The sequence below is a fragment of the Chanodichthys erythropterus genome, chromosome 13, assembly GCF_024489055.1.
Source record: "Chanodichthys erythropterus isolate Z2021 chromosome 13, ASM2448905v1, whole genome shotgun sequence".
In the NCBI taxonomy this organism is placed as follows: Eukaryota; Metazoa; Chordata; class Actinopteri; order Cypriniformes; family Xenocyprididae; genus Chanodichthys; species Chanodichthys erythropterus.
The window spans coordinates 35,771,740-35,792,862 of record NC_090233.1 but is presented as its reverse complement, the minus strand read 5'-3'; the positions used below and the strand labels follow the sequence as shown (position 1 = coordinate 35,792,862).

At 37.1% G+C, this 21,123-nt stretch overlaps 1 protein-coding gene across 2 annotated transcripts in view; it reads right to left on the bottom strand.

Moving 5' to 3' along the window:
• Positions 1-18,697, bottom strand: part of arhgef9a (Cdc42 guanine nucleotide exchange factor (GEF) 9a) — a 40,223-nt gene extending 21,526 nt beyond the window's left edge. Inside the window, exons 1-3 of one of the 2 annotated variants that reach the window (XM_067407881.1) lie at positions 18,574-18,697; positions 7,542-7,721; positions 7,086-7,169 (exon numbers count right to left, since the gene is read on the bottom strand). In XM_067407881.1, coding sequence (XP_067263982.1) covers positions 7,086-7,169; positions 7,542-7,721; positions 18,574-18,582 — 273 coding nt within the window. In that variant the 5' untranslated portion in view covers positions 18,583-18,697. The remainder of the gene's footprint in view (positions 1-7,085; positions 7,170-7,541; positions 7,722-18,573) is intronic. The other variant, XM_067407883.1, reaches the window with a different exon arrangement.
• Positions 18,698-21,123: the final 2,426 nt, after the last annotated feature.

The following is a 21,123-nucleotide window of genomic DNA, read 5'->3' as shown; positions in this document are numbered from 1 at the left end:
GTAATAATTAATAAATAAAAATACCACATAGGTAAGCTTTGGGATAATATACACAATTACAAATGAAAATAATATCCTTGTAAGAACATTTCTTATTATTATTAGTTGTTATCAAAGTTGTGTTGCATAATATTTTTGTAGAAGCCATAATACATTTTTTTTTTTTTTTTTTTTTTAGAATTCTATGAAGAATAGAAATAATTCACTTTTGATCAATTCAATGCATCCTTGCTGAAAAAATAATAATTTCTGTCAGGACCACTATCGTCAAAGATGACAATTAGCATACAGTTTGGATTGGCAGTATGGTTCTGTTCTGGATAAGAACTCCCTGCCCATCCATGCAGCCTAGCACAGATAAGAGCAGAGAGAGCAACTAGAGCAACGCCGGGCAATGTTGCCGAGCGATGTTGCTAGGGCACTTTCCCATTGAGAGTGGGCAACAAATTTCTATCTGGATACTTTAGATTGAAATTTGTTGCCCATTCTCAATGGGAAAGTGTTCAAGCAACATCGCTCGACAACATCGCCCTTTAATATTGCTCAAAAAGCTGCCCCATGTATCATCACCTTTAAGGTAAACAGAACAGAACCAACCTAAAGTATGCAGATATCATTAATGCTCTTAAAGGGATAGTTCACCCAAAAATGAATAAAGCTATATTTGAATTATAGTTTTAAATATGTATATTTTTCTTACAAAAATGCATCCCTTCACTTCAAAAGGCCTTTATTAACCCTCTGGAGTCGTATGGATTAATTTTTTTATGGATGGATGCATTTTTTTTTTTTTTTTTGGGTTCCCATTCACAACCATTATAAACCTTGGAGGACTAAGGATATTTTTTAAATATATCTCCAATTGTGTTCGTCTGAAAGAAGATAGTCATATACACCTAGGATGGCTTGAGGGTGAGTAAATCATGGGATAATTTTCATTTTTGGGTGAACTATGCCTTTAATGACAATAATTCAATGTAACAACATGATTAAAGAAAAATGAGTCTGATTCGAAGAGGTTAGGTATATCAGAGGCCATGTCCTGACTGGATAATAGGAGGAGCCGGGGGTGGAGGAGGGTAATTAGCTCCTGACCAACACGATAAAGCTGCTGATAATACAGAATGGACCTTATATTTAGGGATGCTGTGATAGGTGTTGTATTCTTATAGGTAGACGTGTATCAGCTGAGAGTCAGCTGATGCGAGCTTGAATAACGTGACCTTCCAGAACTAATGCTACACTGTTAGACCTCGCTGTAGAAAAACAGCCAAATTCTGACAGTAACAAACCATTAAAACAGTAATATACTGTAGAAAACACTGCATTCTGGGTAATATTTGTCATCTTCGAGAAAATGGCCTACAGGAATATACTGTGAGTAAACAATGCTCAAAGACAACACTCAGAGTCTGTGTTCTAATTCACACCCTATACTCTCATTCACTATTCCCTACATTAGTTCACTAATATAGTCCACTTGACAGAGTGAGTGAATGAAAAGAAGTGAGTGAATTCAGAAACTTTATGAACACCTGATAAGCAGAATCACTGAAGGACAGAGAAACAAGACCAGAAAAATGACACGAGCAGAAACACAACAACTACAACTGACTTCAGTGTCAAACTAGTTTGACATTATTTTTTTCATACATGTACAGAAGTTCTTGTTGGGAATTAACAGATATGGATGTTGATGTTTTATTGAAAATACAAATTGATTGAAGTTTGCAGTCACCATCATGGTGACAAGCGTCTGCTTTAGTTGGGCTCTTGACTCGTTTACATTTGCTTTCTCTGGCTGCTGTAACTGAGTGTTTATAAAACACATTTGTTATGGCAGGAAAAGGCCAACATAAGTTGATCAGGTGTTTGGCTGTTGTGATGATTCTGTTGGACTTGTTTAATTCACTGATCTAATTCTGTGTCTAGTCTTTGATTTAATGGGTGTTTTATCTTTATTGATTGTACTATATCTGTGATTCAACAGCGTAAAAACAAGCAATGTTTCAGTAATCAGTTATTTAGGAGAATATATAAGTCCTTATAATGCATAAAATATTTTGAGCTCCTGCATAACTTGCAGAGACATCAACAATCAGAATATGAATCTCAACAATGGTGACATCCAAAGCTTTAATGTTGCAATGCATGCTAGATGCCAGCATAGTAAAAAACTCCCAGCATGCACTGCGGAATGAATAAATTATGTATAGCGTTATTTTACTGTTAAATGTCGAGAGCACATTATTGTGACGCGAGAGCATATCAATGTAATGCGCGAGCACAAATCTGTCCGCTCGCGCGCAGATTTCCTCTGCTCTCGCGCAAATCTGGACGCGCGCGCTCAAATATACAGTGCTCTCTTATGAACTGCCTCTCCTCTCGCTCAGATATTGTGTGTGCACACTCAAACTGTTTCCTGCGTGCTCAAACGTGTCCTGCGCGCTCAAACTGCACATGTGCGCTCACGAATCTCTCCGTGCTCTTGCAGAAATTAATTTGCTTTTGGATTAAACGCTGTCAAAAGTTATAAACCAATCAGAAGAGAGGACTGATCCATGAAAATGCTACGTGGAATCTTATTGGCTGAGAGTGAACTGCGCCTGGAATTCTTTCGACAAATATATGTATTTTATTTATTCACAATTTAATCATATTTATCAAATGTAACCTAGTCTAACTGCATCACATTACAGGTCAAACCCCTATTTATCTAAACAAACAAACAAAAAATGTTTCTTAAAGTTATTGTGGTCATACGTTTTGTGTTGAAATTTATTTAAAAAATAGGTAACATTTTACAATAAGGTTTTTATTTGTTAACATTAGTTAATGTATTATCTAACATGAACTAACAATGTGCAATACATTACTGTAATTATTAATCTTTGTTAACGTTAAAAGCTGTTTGTTGGTTGTTTACTTCACAGTGCATTTAATAATGTTAACAAATACAACATTTGATTTTAATAACGTATTAGTAAATGTTGAAATTAACATTAACAAATATTAATACATGCTGAAGAAGAGCAATTCATTATTAGTTAATGTTAACTAATGCAGTTAAATAATGTTAACGCAACCTTATTGTAAAGTATTACCAACAAATATCTTCTGATTTAAGACCGAACAAGATCAGGGTCAAATCGTCATTCCCTTAATACTTAATGTGGAGATCACATACCACCATAGTCAATTTCTTTTGAGGTCTGGTATTAATGATTCTGATACATCAAATACATTTTAACAGTCACTCGTCACCACCTACTGGCAGAACAGTGTAACAACATTAGTTTCAACGTTCATTTAGCTACTTATTTTAATTGCTGAAATCAGTGTATATTCAGACTATAAATTGTTATTGCAATACTTGCGTTATTATTTAATGTTTGCAACACAGATGTAGCAATAGTATGTTGTTGAAAACACTTTGTGAAGCTGTTTAAAACATAGCTTACATGACCACTGCTTTCAGCAGCAATGCAAAAGCAGGTTTAAATATTCTGGTATGATTGTAATTTCAAAAGGTTTAATAGACATAACCGAATCGTTGTCATTTAGGAATAAGATCGCGTTCTTTTGCTTAATCGTGCATACACAAGAGCTTATGTATTTTTGTATGTCATGTTTTATACCAGACCTCAAAAGAAATTGACTATGGTGGTATGTGATCTCCACATTAAGTATTAAGGGAATGACGATTTGACCCTGATCTTGTTCGGTCTTAAATCAGAAGATATTTGTTGGTAATACTTTACAATAAGGTTGCGTTAACATTATTTAACTGCATTAGTTAACATTAACTAATAATGAATTGCTCTTCTTCAGCATGTATTAATATTTGTTAATGTTAATTTCAACATTTACTAATACGTTATTAAAATCAAATGTTGTATTTGTTAACATTATTAAATGCACTGTGAAGTAAACAACCAACAAACAGCTTTTAACGTTAACAAAGATTAATAATTACAGTAATGTATTGCACATTGTTAGTTCATGTTAGATAATACATTAACTAATGTTAACAAATAAAAACCTTATTGTAAAATGTTACCTATTTTTTAAATAAATTTCAACACAAAACGTATGACCACAATAACTTTAAGAAACATTTTTTGTTTGTTTGTTTAGATAAATAGGGGTTTGACCTGTAATGTGATGCAGTTAGACTAGGTTACATTTGATAAATATGATTAAATTGTGAATAAATAAAATACATATATTTGTCGAAAGAATTCCAGGCGCAGTTCACTCTCAGCCAATAAGATTCCATGTAGCATTTTCATGGCTCAGTCGTCTCTTTTGATTGGTTTATAACTTTTGACAGTGTTTAATCCAAAAGCAAATTAATTTCTGCAAGAGCACGGAGAGATTCGTGAGCGCACATGTGCAGTTTGAGCGCGCAGGACACGTTTGAGCACGCAGGAAACAGTTTGAGTGTGCACACACAATATCTGAGCGAGAGGAGAGGCAGTTCATAAGAGAGCACTGTATATTTGAGCGCGCGCGTCCAGATTTGCGCAAGAGCAAAGGAAATCTGCGCGCGAGCGGACAGATTTGCGCGAGAGCAGAGGAAATCCGCGCGCGAGCGGACAGATTTGCGCTCGCGCATTACATTTATATGCTCTCGCGTCACACTAAGGTGCTCTCGATATTTGACAGTAAAATAACGCCATAATTATGCAGCTTTATTGCCACCATTGTTGAGATTGATTTTGATATCTGTTTGTCTAAATAATGCTGCAGCTGTTTTTAGTGCATGGCATTTAAAAATAAACTCCATTGTTAAAAATAAAATTGAATTCAGTGAATCAAGAGACTATGTGATGGTTATGTTTTCACCAACACATCACTATCAGTACTCAACAATTTTTTTCTCTATATTGGTTTCAGCCATAAATACATGAATAGTTCAAGCAGCCAAAGAAGAGAAAACTGATGTACTAAAAGGTCATGGGTAAAGACCTCAACTAAAGCAAACGCTGATCTCCTCAATGGTAACATCAAACCAAACATTTTCACCAAAATATCAACATCTAAACTTCTGTTAATTCTCAATAAGATTTCTTTTGTAGAAATAAAGTTAATCTGGTCAGTAATAAGTGTAATAATGTGTAATGGCTGGAAGACAGTTGTAGTTGTGCTCATAGTTGTAGTTTTTGCTCATATTTATTCCGTTCTTGTTCCTCTTTTCAGTGGTTCTGCTTGTTAACAGCAGGTGTTCATCATTAATGCTCAATCATCACTTAAATATAAACTTAATTATCTCACTGCAACACAGTGTCAATCTTATTTTTACTCTGTAGTGTGGACACTAGAGGATGTTCCTGTGGGGTTGAAAGGGTTAAAGGTGTAAGATAAAAAGACACACCCACAAAATGTAATTTAACAGTTACAAACTGTTAGTTAAAAAACAGTTTTATACTGGCATCACTGTTGCCAGTGGTTTACTGTAAAATTGAGTTTTGCGGGTCACCATTGTGCTGAGGAGTAGAGCCTGTGCTTAGGTTCAGGAGAAGATTAAGAGACTTAGGTGATATGCTGCATGTTGTTTTATTTAACAGATGGTGACTGTGTAGTTGCTGGTGCAGTGAAAATCTTTTTGTTTAAAATGTTTGTATTGAACTCTGAAGAAAATAAGTTCATAATAATGATATGCTCATATTATTAGCATATAATAAAAATTAGTTTGTGAATTTAAATGTCACTGATAATTTGAGGCAGTTGGTTTCTGCAAATGAAATGAGGTAACACGAGTATCTTTACAGTAACATACTGTAGATTACAGTAAATAACTGTACAATCAACAGTACATTTTGTAAAGTTTTGGTTTTATAAGTCACATATGTTAATTCATGAAAATCCATGGAAGAAATTGAATTCATGTCCATTTTATTGCCATCATGTACTTGCAATGTGAAGAGAATGGATTTGTTACCCAGAGGGAATGTCGCGCAATAGAGGGTTAATCTTTAGTTATGTGCAAAGACATCACCCCCCGGATGGCTAGCGGCAAATCTGCATGTATATGCGTATCATCAAGCATGTCTGTGCTCGCACACCATTAATATTTCATTTTTACTGTGCAGCATGTTCATAATGCCTTCTTTAGTTTTATTCATAACATTTCAATGCATTTTGCTCAAGATATTAGATCTGGGTTTTATAGTATCATGACAAACTCAAAATACAACAATTTTATATAAGATATAAGTGGTTGGAGGGGTTCATGCATAAGACTGGCCCACTATGGAGAGAGAAAAGGTGAAGTTGGAGGAAGTGTTGGAACTGGGACCCCACTAAAGGCCAATTCACCAATGTGGACAATCACCAGATTACACTACATCACTTCCACATTCCACGTCCTGACCTGAACATGTTCAATCGGTGAAAAAAACACTGACCAACAGCAACAGACGCCGACGGGGGTAACACACTGATCTGAAAAAACAAACAAACAGACAAAAGTGTCTATTGCCATTGGTTGGCACCTGTCGGTGCAGTGTGAGACCCCTGACGCACTTTAAGCACTGGTTGGAGGTAGAAGAGAGATGCTGAAAGAATAGCTGAAGGGCTTGTAGAATTGGTGTTGTGATTGAGGGTTTATTGTTTAAACTTCTGTTTGAAAATGTATGTTTGAGTTTTCTTTCTCTCTAGCTCTCTTTATATATATATATATATATATATATATATATGTAAAAATGTGATTAAACAGATCTTTAACAGTCAGAGAGGCTCAAATTAAGACCAACATCTGTTCAAGTCACAGTAAAAAAAAATCAAATAAAAAAAGCAAGATGTCACCAAATACTGTCAGAAAAGAGGGAAATATTGATAGTTGTCATTGTTAAATGTTATAATTGAGTCAGCATTACATTAACAAAATTTTTCCTTTTTCCTATTTCAGTATTTTCTGACAGACCCAGACTGTCACCGGCATGAAGATAAGTTGCCATGGAAGCGAGGCGCAGCGACTGTGGCGGAAACAAAACGTTGGAACACAGCGACAGCATGTGAGCAGTAAGCGATGGGATGCATTCAACGGTCAAACGGTAAGCAGTGGTTTTGAAAAAACGCACCTTAGCCGTGGCGTTTGTGAGGCGTGATGCAGCGACAGGGTTGATATAAAAAAGCTGTTTGGTTTGAGGGGGGTGGGACTCCACCTTAGAGAAACAACAACAGCAACACAAACAAGAGTTTGGGTTCAAGATGGAGGTTAAAGGGAAGAATGTGACCTCTTCTGACTGATGTGTGACAATATGTCTTTAATATTGAATTATTTATCTGAAAATGTGTCAACTAAATATCTGCAAATGTATTATATTGTTCATTTCTCGTCAGGCCTGCATGTTGCATCTCTTTTAAACAGCTTTATCTGACTGCTATTCAGTTAGAAACAGTATTGGATATGAAAACAGCTGGGTTAAACAGATGTTGTTCTGCAGGTGTGTATTAGACAGGTATTTGTTAGACAGGTGGGCATCAGACAGCTATATGTCAGACAGGAAAGTGTTAAAAGTCAGAGATGGGCTCACCCTGACAAAGCTGGCAGGAAACCAGCCCTCCTCGTCATCGATTTGCCCCCACCACCAGTCCTTATTCGAGGCGTCCAACACCTTGATGACATCACCTGCCTTGAAGGCCAGCTCCCGGTCAGCCATGGTCACATGGTCCCATACTGCCTCGGCATTCACTACAGAGCCCCCGCTGACCAACTACAGAAAGATAGAAGGAGAAGTGCAGGATAAGCTACAGGAAGACAACAGTTACATAACATAAGAAACATTCTGGATTAACATCAAACAGTCACATGCTGGCTTCCACTCCACAGTCAGCTCTCTGGAAACAAAACTGACAGGGGTGTCGAGATATAACGCGGCATCTCATTTGGGTTTGCCCTGTTTCTATAACTGTTTTGGCTCAGCTTTAAAACAGAAGGTGCAGATGAGGGTTGCTAGTACTGACACAACACCCCTGTATTTTCTCAAAATTCGAGAGAAGTTGAGAGGCCTTATTAGTATATAAAAATACAAATAAAATTGGGGTCAGTAAGATTTTGTCATTTTGAAAGAAGTCTCTTATGCTTAACAAGGATGCATTTGTTTGATCAAAAATACAGTAAAAACAGTAATATTGTGAAATATTTTTATTGTAATATGCTGATTTGGTGCTCAAGAATCATTTCCTATAATTGATGTTTAAATAAAATTGTGCTGTTTAATATTTTTGTGGAAACCGTGATACATTTTTTCACGATTCTTTGATGAATGGAAAAAAGCATTTATTTGATATAGAAACTTTTGTAACATTATAAATGTCTTTACTGATACTTTTGATCAATTGAATACATCCTTGCAGAATAAAAGTATACACCTATTTAAGTCCTAATCATTCATCATTCTTATTACACAAAAAAACATTATTTGAACTTTATATTAAACTATCCTGTTATTTGATGAGTGAAAGAGCATTTCTGAGGGCAGTTCTCTTGAACAAGAGTAAAAACACAACTACAACAAACCTTACGTTTAATGCATACATCAATAACATGACAGACAACTCGTTATCTACAACTATTCCTATTAAAAAGCACCTCAACCAATCTCGCTCTAAACATTCAGTTGTGACTGTGCATTACACAGAAATTTATATAGGATAATACAGAAACTCTCCTTTAAGGCAAGCCAGTTCACAAGGCAATCTTGGGACTGCCACCACAGTTATTTTCGAAACTTAAAATCAAGAAAGTGCAGCTCATTGTCCTCTATCATAAGTGCAATTGGCTGTATTAGCTGTGGGTGGGGCACCACCTTCCTAATTAAGTATTATGAATTGCCCCACTCATTCTTCTCCCACATACTGTATTTTTGGATCATAACCAAACTGTGTATGAACGTAACTGGCTCTCACAGTTCTTTTGTGTTCATATAGGAAGGAAATGGCAGTGTACAAGGTCACAGAGCTATACAGAAGCTGTGCTTGAGTAACCATGGCTTCCATGCTCGAGTAAAGACGAGATGCGTTATAGTATTGCTTCCTGCTGACTTTCACATATACAGGCCCATGACAGCGACTTGAGATGATGGCTGGGTAATTCTCTACACAGAAACACTCATACATAATCAGCTCCAAGATTTCACCCCCACATCTCCAGGCTCTTTTCCTCTGTCTCTCTGCCTCAGAGGCAGCCAGGCTGTAAAAAATTCTCTTTTTTTGCGCATTTAAAACGAAACAAATGTTATGTTGTCAGCAGAAAGAGTAAAATCTGTTTGATTTGTATAAAGCAACTGCATTTGATACACACCACGCCAGTTGTTATCTCAGTGTCACAACACACTGTGGGTAAATGCACGAATTTTCTGCTGATCTGATATCTAAACTCCATTTACTGAAATCTGTTGTTTATGTGTACAGGGCACTGAATTACTGAACACAAACACACACACCTACAGATATAAACAGCCTTTAAGCATTTGAATTATCGCTCCATCGGTATTTCTTTTATCCACTGTACAGAATCTTTTCTAAAGGCGATATGTATCCTGTACATGTGTCCTATGTTCTGTACATGTTTCTAATTGACCCTTTGCAAAGACCCGCCCCCCCTTAGTTACTGTTGCTTTGTCCGACAAGCCCTGGTGCTGTCACGCCACGCAGAGTGAAAAATACATCGCGGAGCAAAGAGGACACTGACAACACGTCGACAGACTCTAAAAAATGCTGGGTTAAAAACTACCCAAGCTGGGTAAAATATGGACAAACCCAGCAGGTTGGGTTAAAGGGCACCTATTATGCCCTCTTTCACAAGATGTAATATAAGTCTCTGGTCTGGTCAAGTTTCAGCTTAAAATACCCCACATATTTGACCCTATTTGGGGGTGAGCAAAAACATGCCTTTTACTATATTAATGTATTGCTGGCTAAAAAAATAAATCCAAAATTGGTTGAAAAAAAATGGCTGGGTGAAAACAACCCAATCCCTGGGTTTGTCCATATTTAACCCAGCAGTTTTTAGCGTGAGACAGAGCAGGTTACTTATGATATTAAACAAAGTCATAACTTTCAAATTGTGTCATTTTTTAAGAAACTCAAACAATAAATACCGTTTTGTGGCTCTTTAATGTGTCGTGACAGATCGCTGTAGCGCCTCAGCTCAAGCGGCTCATGAACTGATCATCTCTTCTTACTAGTTCATTTATAGCATCAAATAAACATGAATGAACATGAGAAGGAATGTTGTTTCAAACGCAGAAAGTCGTCATTACACACCATTTTTCAAGTTCAAAGTCCACCGAGGTTAATCTTCTAACTCCTGACTGCTTTGTTGGACAAAATGGCGGATTTGACGTTATGATTGGTTAGATCTCTTGTCAATCAAACTCCCGGCGAAGGGTCAATTGGCTATGGTGACTGTACCTGTATTACATGCTCGACAGCTTTGTGTACAGACCCGAAAAGGTGTCAACAAGTTACCACCTTTATGTATGAATCACTCAATTATTCATTCAGGAACAAAACTGGAACTGTCTAGGTGAGTGAATCATTGAATCATTCACTCAACAGATTCACTAATCTGATTCATTCAGCAATGAAATGCCATTTACTGTGTGTTGCTAGGTGATGCTCTGCTATTGTTAATTCCGTTGTCATTTGTTTAAGACTATTTTCATTGGCTGCAGAAAAACAGGCAAAGCTACTGGCAATATCGTGTCTAAAATATACTTATTATAATTTCATAAGTCGCAGTTCAGTTTGTTGTTTGTTCCTTGATTCAACTCATAAAAACAAGGCAATTAAAATATTAATTTCCACAATCCATTATACTAAAATATGTTCAAAATTCTTGACTGAATAGTTTAACATGTTTTAACCTAATAAAATGCTATTTAACAACTCCTGTCAGTCAAGTCACAAAACATATTTTCTTCCAATGCTTTTATTACCATCTCACTCATCAGTTCTTGGCTCATTACGTGTGGGAAAAAAAAGTCAGTTTAGTCAGTGAGTTGTTCAGACTTTTTAACCGATTTATCACTAATGTCAGGAAATTAATTTGTTAGATTTATTAAGTTAAAACTAAATATAAAGTTGAGAAACATCTCTCAGTGCAGTCTCAATAATGTTGCAACATGTTTCTGTTTTTTTCTCTCTCTAAAGGGAACAGTAGGCAGTAGGATTATGCAAATCAGTCAGAAAAACTGCAGTGGAAAAGCCGTGTTCCTGTCCCAGCTAGCATCAGATCACACTAGAACAGAAAACGAGAACAGCTGATGAGGATCACAACCCTTAAACATCCCAATTCATCCACAGCTTATTCTCATGTAAGATATTATTATGTGGCACTGCGTGTATCAGCGCTGTAGGCTATCAACCATACACTGAAATATTACACCGCACACACAATAAAATGATGTAACAGCCCCTGAGATTATCAGATTGGATGCTGATGAATTTAGAGGGATGAAACAGTGTCTCTAAGAGCCAAACAGAGGCAATCTGTTCATAAACAGTGAGAATACAGCAGTACAGTAACACTAGTATTATAGGGCCGTGACTTTATGTGTGTGTGTGTTATCTGTCGACTCTTCATTCCTCCTGCCTTTATTCCTGCATGAATGAACTGTACTCAGGAACATTCTTCCTTTTTCTCTCTCGCTGTCTTGCTCAGTCGCTCTTTCTCTGTGTGAATGCCTTGGTACACACATCTACAACACTGCATCCTTCGGCCAACAGCCAGACCTCACACTCATTAAATTGATTGAGGATGGGTAAATTGAATGGGCATCTGTTAAACGTTTGATCCAGATCACCGAGCTTTCCCTAAAACTGACAACTGAGATGAGTTTGACTTTCTGTTTTAGACCATTCTGTCTTCTCTTTAGATAAATGGTACATGTCTGGAGAATGCCTTTTAAATTACAGTTAATTTTCTTGAATTTGAATCGAGGAAGAATGTGGAATCATTATGCAATTTAAATGTAAGAAATATGAATGCAAGAAAGTAGAATTAAAATTAATAGATAGATAGATAGATAGATAGATAGATAGATAGATAGATAGATAGATAGATAGATAGATAGATAGATAGATAGATAGATAGATAGATAGATAGATAGATAGATAGATAGATAGATAGATAGATAGATAGATTCATCTTCAGAACACAAATTAAGATATTTTTGATAAAATCCGATGGCTTAGTGAGGCTGAAACTGTTCATGTGACTACAGTGGTTCAACGTGAATGTTATAAAGTGACGAGAATACTTTTTGTGTGCCAAAAAAAACAAAATAATGACTTTATTCAACAATATCTAGTGATTGCCGATTTCAAAACACTGCTTGATGAAGCTTCGAAGCTTTACAAATCTTTTGTTTTGAATCAGTGGTTTGGAGCGTGTATCAAATTGCCAAAGTCATGAAGCCTTGTTCACTGAAATCATGTGACTTTGGCGCTCCCAACCACTTATTCGAAAGAAAGAAAAGATTCGTAAAGCTGCGAAGCTTCATGTAGCAGTGTTTTGAAATTGCCCATCACTAAATTGTTATATTTTGTTTTGTTTTGTTTTTGGCACACAAAAAGTATTCTCGTCACTTCATAACATTAAGGTTGAAGCACTGTAGTCACATGAACTGTTTTAAATAGTACCTTTCTGGGCGTTTGAAAGTGTAAATTAACTTGCTGTCAATGCAGGCCTCACTGACCCATCAGATTTTATCAAAAATATCTTAATTTGTGTTCCGAAGCTGAACATGAGAGTGTGAACTAACCCTTTAAGTTCCTGTGAGGTGCAGCCATTTCTTCAATTCTAGCTATTCATCAGCCTCATCTGAATCTAGATAGATTCAAGCTTTCATTTTTAATTATTCACCAGAAAATATCCCCTTCACTAGCTCACAGTAAGGTCTGCACAGAAGTCAGCACACTCTGCTCTAAGAAAGCTTCAGTTCTTTGGACAAACAGCATAACCAAGGCCTAAAAACAATCAAGCCTCACCTCAACATCTGGCATTCCATGTCCCATAATCTATATCTATATCAAAACAGCTGCTGTAGGTCAACACTACAGTTTTCACTAACTGCCATCACTCCATCGAGGTTTCCTTCATTTAAATAAATAGCTTTGCAGAAAATGAAGTGCCTTGTTCATTCAGCATCATCATTGTTGCACTACAGACAGAACAGCCCTATAATTCAGAGGACTCTAGTATGGCATCCTTCTCCATTTAGAAGGGAAAAAAAGAAACAGAACATCTAAGGGACCAGAGGATGCTGCCTCAACATAGACACACACGCACACACACACCTGACTGGGGAGAACGATTATGTAATCGGAGTACAGTGGGCTAGGAGTCTAGGAGAGAGAACTGGAGAAAGCACGTGGAGAGAGAGAGAGAAAAAAAAAGAGAGGAAGAGAGAGAGATTGCATTAAAATAGACTGCTACGCTATGAATTAAGCTCTCATAACTGCATACACACACAAACAAACTCACATATGCATTAATTCTCATCATATCTTGCAGAGAGAGATAATAAAAGAGACAAAATGTGCAGACAGCGAAGTAACATTATGAACCGAACGTTTTAATGAACTACTCGACTCTTGGGCTGCTTAGCCATATGATGCCGCTTAAGCCTGTTATTCCCTCCACATTCAGATATGAATCATCCTGATAAAACATTTTGCACTTTTCTTGAGGTCTAAATTTAGATCATAAATGCTTTAAACCCATGCAGCATTGCCTGCCCACACGGTTCCTAAAACAAACACAAGCGGAGAAAACGCACAAAAGCCTTTCAGCCATGAAAGATGCAAAAGATACGTGTGTGATACAGCTCACATGAAGCCGCTGTGCATGCGAGTGTGTGTGTATGTGTGGGTGGGTGGGTGGATTCCCAGCCCACGCTCCCAGTGCAGATGTTTCTAAATCTGGCCATTCTCTCGGTTTTCCCGCTCTTTCCCGCACTTACGTAGTCATATTTTTGGATGCACATGCCTCTCCATGTGAATGTCGTACACCAGCTCGGTGGAACCGTCCTGAAACTTCAAGTCGCTGATTTGAAAGGTCAGAACGCACCCCTAAAATGTGCACCATGAGATCTGAACCTCCATACTATCTAAAGAACCTCCATACAGCAGTTGTTCGGCAATCACCTTTTACGTAAGAGTTTCGGAGCTGAATCTAGTGCATTTTAAGATGGCTACAGAGGACAGGATTAGAGGCTGCTGCCGTCTAGAGAGTAGATTGTAAATTGAGTCCGTAGGCTTCTATTTTAACGAATACTCCAACATGCGCATATGCTTTCAAGATTTTGCACAAAAAGAAGGCATCTGTCTCTAGGGCATATAATGCAAATATTATGTCAATTGCAACATTAAGACCATGTCACTCGCTTGCACGGACAGTATATTTCCCAGACTTCCTCTCACCATTAACAGGTACATCAGACCTGTTGGGAGAGAAGGCTAATGCAAAAGGGGTATATCCCACTATAGCCTGGAAATACAGAATGACAGTACGCGTTCAACTTCCCACACCAGTGCTAACTGATGTCTCAATGCATAATTGCGATGTGCGTGTGACTATGCATTTTCCGTCTGGTGTTTCTATTATCATTTACAAGGAGCATGACGTAACTTATAATATGTTTGGTGTGTTAACGGCTTCATTTCACGTGACAGTTACAGTTATATGCAATGTGTACTTTGCTTAAAGGAAAACTAATGAATCAGTTAACAGGGTCACCTTCTTTTCATTCATTAAAGGCTTTTTTAAATTTAAAACAGGGGTCACTATATATAGAGATAATGTTTTGTGGCTTTCAGCGTCCAACGAAGGAGTTTGATGCAGCATGTCATCAGTGAAGTTTTCAGGAGCAATATTGCTTCTCCGTAGAGACAGTGAGTCAACGGTTTCAGCACTTCAGTGGGATGCATCCGAACCATTATGCTCCAACGCACAACTAAACCCCAGGTCTGCAAATATGTGCACACGAAACACTAAGACCGATGGTTTGCGCAACATGAGTTCAAGGGAATGATTCAGCTGATTCATGTTTTAGCTGATGGCAGTGATTCCGTAATCATCTTTAATGAGAATACGCCTGTCTGTCCTCTAGAAGGGGTCAGGTTAAGGATAAGCATGTTGGAACACCATCAGTTTAACCAATTAGAAATGGTGAAAGCCCTATTGTACATGACCATCACTGTTCTGAGGTGAAAGAGGAAACTGTTAAACTGTCTTTATCTAGAAATATGAAAGATTTACAGGACCAAAAAAAATTAGGTATGAAAGTATTGCACATCTGATTTATAATAGAACCTTTTCACAGACCATAATGACGCGTTTTAATGGTCATCAGCATCGTAAATCTTGCAACGTTTTTTTATTTTATTTTTTAATGTATACACTTATAACACTATACTTAGTATTATATTACTTTTGCATTAAATTATAAAAAACTAGTTAGCGCTGATGTGAGGGCGTTTCTAATAGCACTTGTACATCTCGGAGACGTCTATTTGATGTGCGTGTTTACATCTGGAAGATGTATTTTTTAGTGTTTGCTCGTCTGCAATACATAGGACGTTTCCTATCAGATGTCAAATAGATGTTTAGAAGATGTCTTTAAGATGTTTATTATTTAGAATGTATGTAAATCTTCACAGCAAAATCTCCAGAGTACATATGTTTAGAGTACATATGGTCCCTCTCTAAACAGTGTTAAAATAACACTGAAGCAGAGTTAAACAATTAATTAAGTGATGATTGTGCATTAGTGATGAACACCTGCTGTTAACAAGCAGAATCACTGAAGAAAAGAGAAACACAAGAACTACAACTGACTTCAGTCACAGCCTTATTAATTGTTTAATTATCTCATTAACTTTAACTCTGCTTCAGTGTTACTTTAACACTATTTAGAGAGGGACCATATGTACTCTGCGCAGAGTTGATTTAACTCTGGGGATTTTACTATGTGACATCTTAAAGACGTCTATCAAATGTTTGTAAAAAGCAGATCCTTTCTAGCTTAAGTGATCTTTAACAGACATCTTGCAGATGTACGTGTGCTATCTGGTGGCTATATGGGAGTGACGGCAAAGTTGACATCTTTCTCTCTCTCTCTCTCTCTCTCTATTTTTTCCTCTTTTTGAAAGTTGTGAGAACACAGTTTTTCTTTTGTTATTTGAGCAAATGGGAACACAAAAATATATATTTAATGTGTTGTCTAATTCACCGCTATGGAATTTTACCCAACTATGACGACTTCTGTTTCTGAGAAACCCGGAAATGTGAAAAGAGTCTATTTGATCTGCAATCATGTTAAATCACAAAACTGGTATCACATGAATCAGCTGAGTCTCTTGTTTTATTTCATATATAACATTTTTATATATACACAAGAGTTCCATCTACATTTACAAGGATCATGTCTGATCAGAAGAGGAGGGATGTAGCACTTCCCAACTTTTACTGGACCAACAAAGATCGCACAACATGGGACAGTGTGCAAGCCACATTTGTGACAATTACATGCACACAAACAGAGTCAGTAACAAGTTTTTAGCCTATGATTCATGTATTTCCATATTTACTGACATTTTGGTTTGTTGTTAACATTTTTAATTAAAATGCACGGCACAATAGGCCTACTTATTTTGAATAAGCACATTTGAATAACACAAAAAAAAAAAATATATATATATATATATATATATATATATATATATATATATATATATATTTGTGATATTCAAATGTGCTTATTCAAAATAAGTACAAAATGTCTATCTAGAAATATAAAAGATTTACAGGACAAAAAAAATTAGGTATGAAAGTATTGCACATCTGATTTATAATAGAACCTTTTCACAGACCGTAATGACGCGTTTTAATGGTCATCAGCATCGTAAATCTTGCAACATTTTTATTTTTATTTTTTAATGTATAGGCTACATTTATAACACTATACTTAGTATTATATTACTTTTGCATTAAATTACAAAAAACTAGTTAGCGCTGATGTGAGGGTGTTTCTAATAGCACTTGTACATCTCGGAGACGTCTATTTGATGTGCATGTTTACATCTGGAAGATGTATTTTTTAGTGTTTGCTCTTCTGCAATACATAGGACTATTACCAACTGATACCAGTTTTGTGATTTAACATGATTGCAGATCATATATATATAAAATCTAAAATGTTAGTGTATTTTACAGTTTGGGACAAATTGTTCTGCAAAAACACTGAGCTACAGGATTCATTACAACACTTGACTACTACAGTCTAGTAGTCCACCATATCTACCTGCACAAGAAGTGTGTGAAATGTGATAAAAAAATAAATAAAAATAAAACAGCAAAGGAATGTCACAGGTTTAAAGGCAACTTTTCTTGTGTTTATAGCCTGAACCCTGTATTAATGGGGTGACATGGCTTCAATATATGACCATTCAGGTGGAATTGCCTGGATACAATGTTTTATCTCACAAACACACAGAAATTCTCTTCCCGCTTCTTCAACAGCTAATACGCCTGTAGTGTGATGATTATAGGTCAATAGATCTTTATTGGATTCTCTATAAAACACCCAAACTATTTAACAATAGAGAAACCAAAGATGTGATGAGAGGCAGAGTGAGCACTCAGGACAAGATCGTCCGGCACCTGTGATCAGTGCGATCAGCTCACGGACACACCTCAGTATTTCCCCCCAAGGAAACAAAATACGCTAGCATTCTTTCACGTGTTCTTCGACCACTCACGCATTTTGCCCGAGCTCCACAGTACCTACAGCCCAAACGAAACGTCGGCCTCCGCTGCAACCTCTCACGGCTGGTTTTTATCCTCTCGAACGCTTGACAGAGGCCAGATTCCCGTCATCTCCGGCCTAGCGCACAAGTGCGTTTGACACGGATAAACTGCGCACCGCCGACTGTATCTGTAAAAATAAATTAAGCGGACGCACGCGTTTGTGCGTGCGCGCGCCCCGGCACTTGACTACAGAAAGCCGGTCGCTCATAATCAATAAACGACAAAACGCAAACTCGCGTCAGAATCAAGCACGACGAAGCAACGGAGGCAGAAAACCGTACGGATTTGGCGCACGCACATGCGTCGCACCTAAATTAAAGGTGAGCAGCTTCTAACGGACACCGTGACACATTTAGGAGAGCGCAATATATACCAACGTCATTGATATGCCCGAGGCGGCGCTGAGGTGCTGGGTATCCCCCTCTGTCGCGCGCTTGCTCCATCTCTCCCGTTTCCATAGCACTGGAACGGTGCGAGTCTCCGCGCGGGCGGACGGACAGTGGCGCGAGGGGGAGCGTCCATTAACTCGCAGCCTCCCTGGTGAATTAAATGAAAAAATAAAAATACTTCACGGTGCCGAAATGTCATTCTCGCGCTTTCGCGACCTCTACTCAGCTCATGTATATCCACCATCGCCAGAAAGCCCCCCCTCCTCCCCCCTAAAACCACCTTCTTTTTTCTACCCGTTAACAGAGACCGTCGGTAAGCCAGAAGAATGGCGCTCACGGGAGCATCACATTCAGCCTCACCTTCATCATCCTCAGGGTCAGTCCCGGTCCTGGATCCGTGTCCTTTCCGCAGGTTCGAGCCCCCGACGCCAGCTGCAACCCTGTATCCGCGCCCCCGTGAGCAACGCGCGGTGTATAGAAGAGAAACGCACGTCCGGTTAGACACTGTTCTCACGGCGAGGTGGGAGTCTGCGTCTCTCTCTCTCTCTATGAGAAGAGCTGAAGTATGGGCGGCGCTTGTGCACACTGCACACATACACATACAAACACACATACTGAGGAGCCAACCATCAGTCAAAAGAAGGGGTGCTTCACTTAGCTATTGAGGAGGCTACAAACATTACATAATAAAAAAAAAGGACAAAACAATGGTGATCTATGGGCTTTTGGGAACTCGCATCATCATCATCATCATCATCATCATCATCTCAGCGCAGGAAAGAAAATGTCCAATAAGCAAAAAACAAAAGAAAGACAAAGCTGAACAAAACTGCATGCTGTTTTACATCATTCAGAAGATCTATTTAAGAATATCACACAAAATAAACAGCCCTGCAATGTGTCCAGAGGCATGCGTAATGATAGAGTGTCCACTAATAAGGGTACCAATATAAATTTCCCATGGGAAAACATCACATGCAAAACAATCCTCTATTGTAAAAACAAATAGAAAAAACTCCCAATTACATATGATGAACTAACCTCAGCTTAAGTTTAGATATTCTTGCTAGTTTTAAACATATTTAATTCCTAATTTCTATTTTTGTGTGTGTGTGTGTGTGAGCGAGAGATTTGCATGCTTTTTTAAAAACTAATTTGTTTTTAACAAACACTGCAATGGAATATAACAGAATAGTGCTATATTTATTTGGTGCAAAATCAGAATAATTCAACGTGCAGGTGTTTTTTTAAATATGAATCTTCAGATGTGTTTAATTATGCAGACAAGTACAGTCCTGTACAGCTTTCGCTGATTTCCATCATTTGATTTTTTTTTAAAGGGACACCATTCATTTTTAAATAGTGTATTATTATTTAAACATCATACGCAGGCCTAATGTAATGATACTGAAAACATTGATCTCATGGGTGAGAAGAGATGCTGTACTAGATTACCCTCTGCCATCAGGCATAATTATATACAGTTTGTTTGAAATCACAAAGACAACAGCCATACACGGCCACACGAGAGCTGAGGAGCTAATGTGACGTCTGAACCACGGCTTCGGATGATCTTAATGACTTCGAATGATCCAAAGCTTGGGTATGATTTTTAATGTTTTTGAAAGTATCTTATGCTCACCAAGCTTAATTTATTTGATCAAAAATATAGTAATATTATTGTGAATTATTATTACAATTTAAAATAACTGTTTCTATTTATTCCTTTGAATTTTCATTTCTTTTATTGTCACATGATCCTTCAGAAATCATTCTAATATGATGATTTGGTGCTCAAGAAACACTATTTATTATTTTTTATCAATGTTGAAAACAGTTATCCAGCCTATAATGGTTCTGGAAACCATTATACATTTTTTTTTTTTTTCATGATACTTTGATGAATAGAAAGTTCTAAGAATTTTTTTTTTTTATCAATGTAAAAGCCTTGTCATTTTTGATCAATTTAAAGAATCCTTGATGAATAAAAGTATTTTTTTTTTAAATGTAAATTTTCAATAGATTGTAGTTAGATTATTATGCAGTCGTACATGAATTATAATTTAACTGTGTTAATTATAATTTATTATATTGTTTTTATGTGTACATATTATATATAAATATAAAACAATTAATTTTGCTTAATTTTAAGTATATCATATTTTTAATAATATTTTAGCTTACTAAAACACACTTTTAAAATCCATGTCTCTCAATATGAGGTCATAAAAACTGCATAAATATTAATATAAGCCTTAACAAAATAAACATTAAGGTCATGCATGGGTACGATTCTCAGACAATGCACAAAAAGATAAAATTGAAACACTGTCAACTTTCCATTTAAACTCATTGTTGTAGAATTTGAAAGCGCAGCTAAATCATACATGTATATCATATCAGACGATCTCCATCATAATTTTGTAAATTGCTTGGGAGACAAATGAACCACACAATAAAGCACTCATCTCACAATTCTGCATTAAAAAAAATAGAACGACAGAAAGAGACCCAGATTACCAGTCCAGATGTTCTGTTCTGTTGTTACAATTTTCTAGCTGACTTTCACATATATATTTTTGTTACATTATGCAATGAAGCAGGAGAGATGATGTAACGAGCATTCGGGGGGATCACAACTTCCCTCTCTGTGTCCCGAGGTTTCCTGTGATGTAGCTCTTGCAGACGTAAGAGTGTATTCATAGCTTAAAACCAAGGCAGGACAGTGTGTGACTTGGGATGTCACTAATGGACTCGATGGTTAGGGGCATATGTGTATAACAGAGAGAGAGTGAGTGTGTTCATGTATAAAAGCTTTTGGAGACAATATGTCCTCACCATGCAGTTTTAACCTTTAGGCATTTTATATATACACACATAGCCATCATAAGCTTTACCTCATTCCTAGAG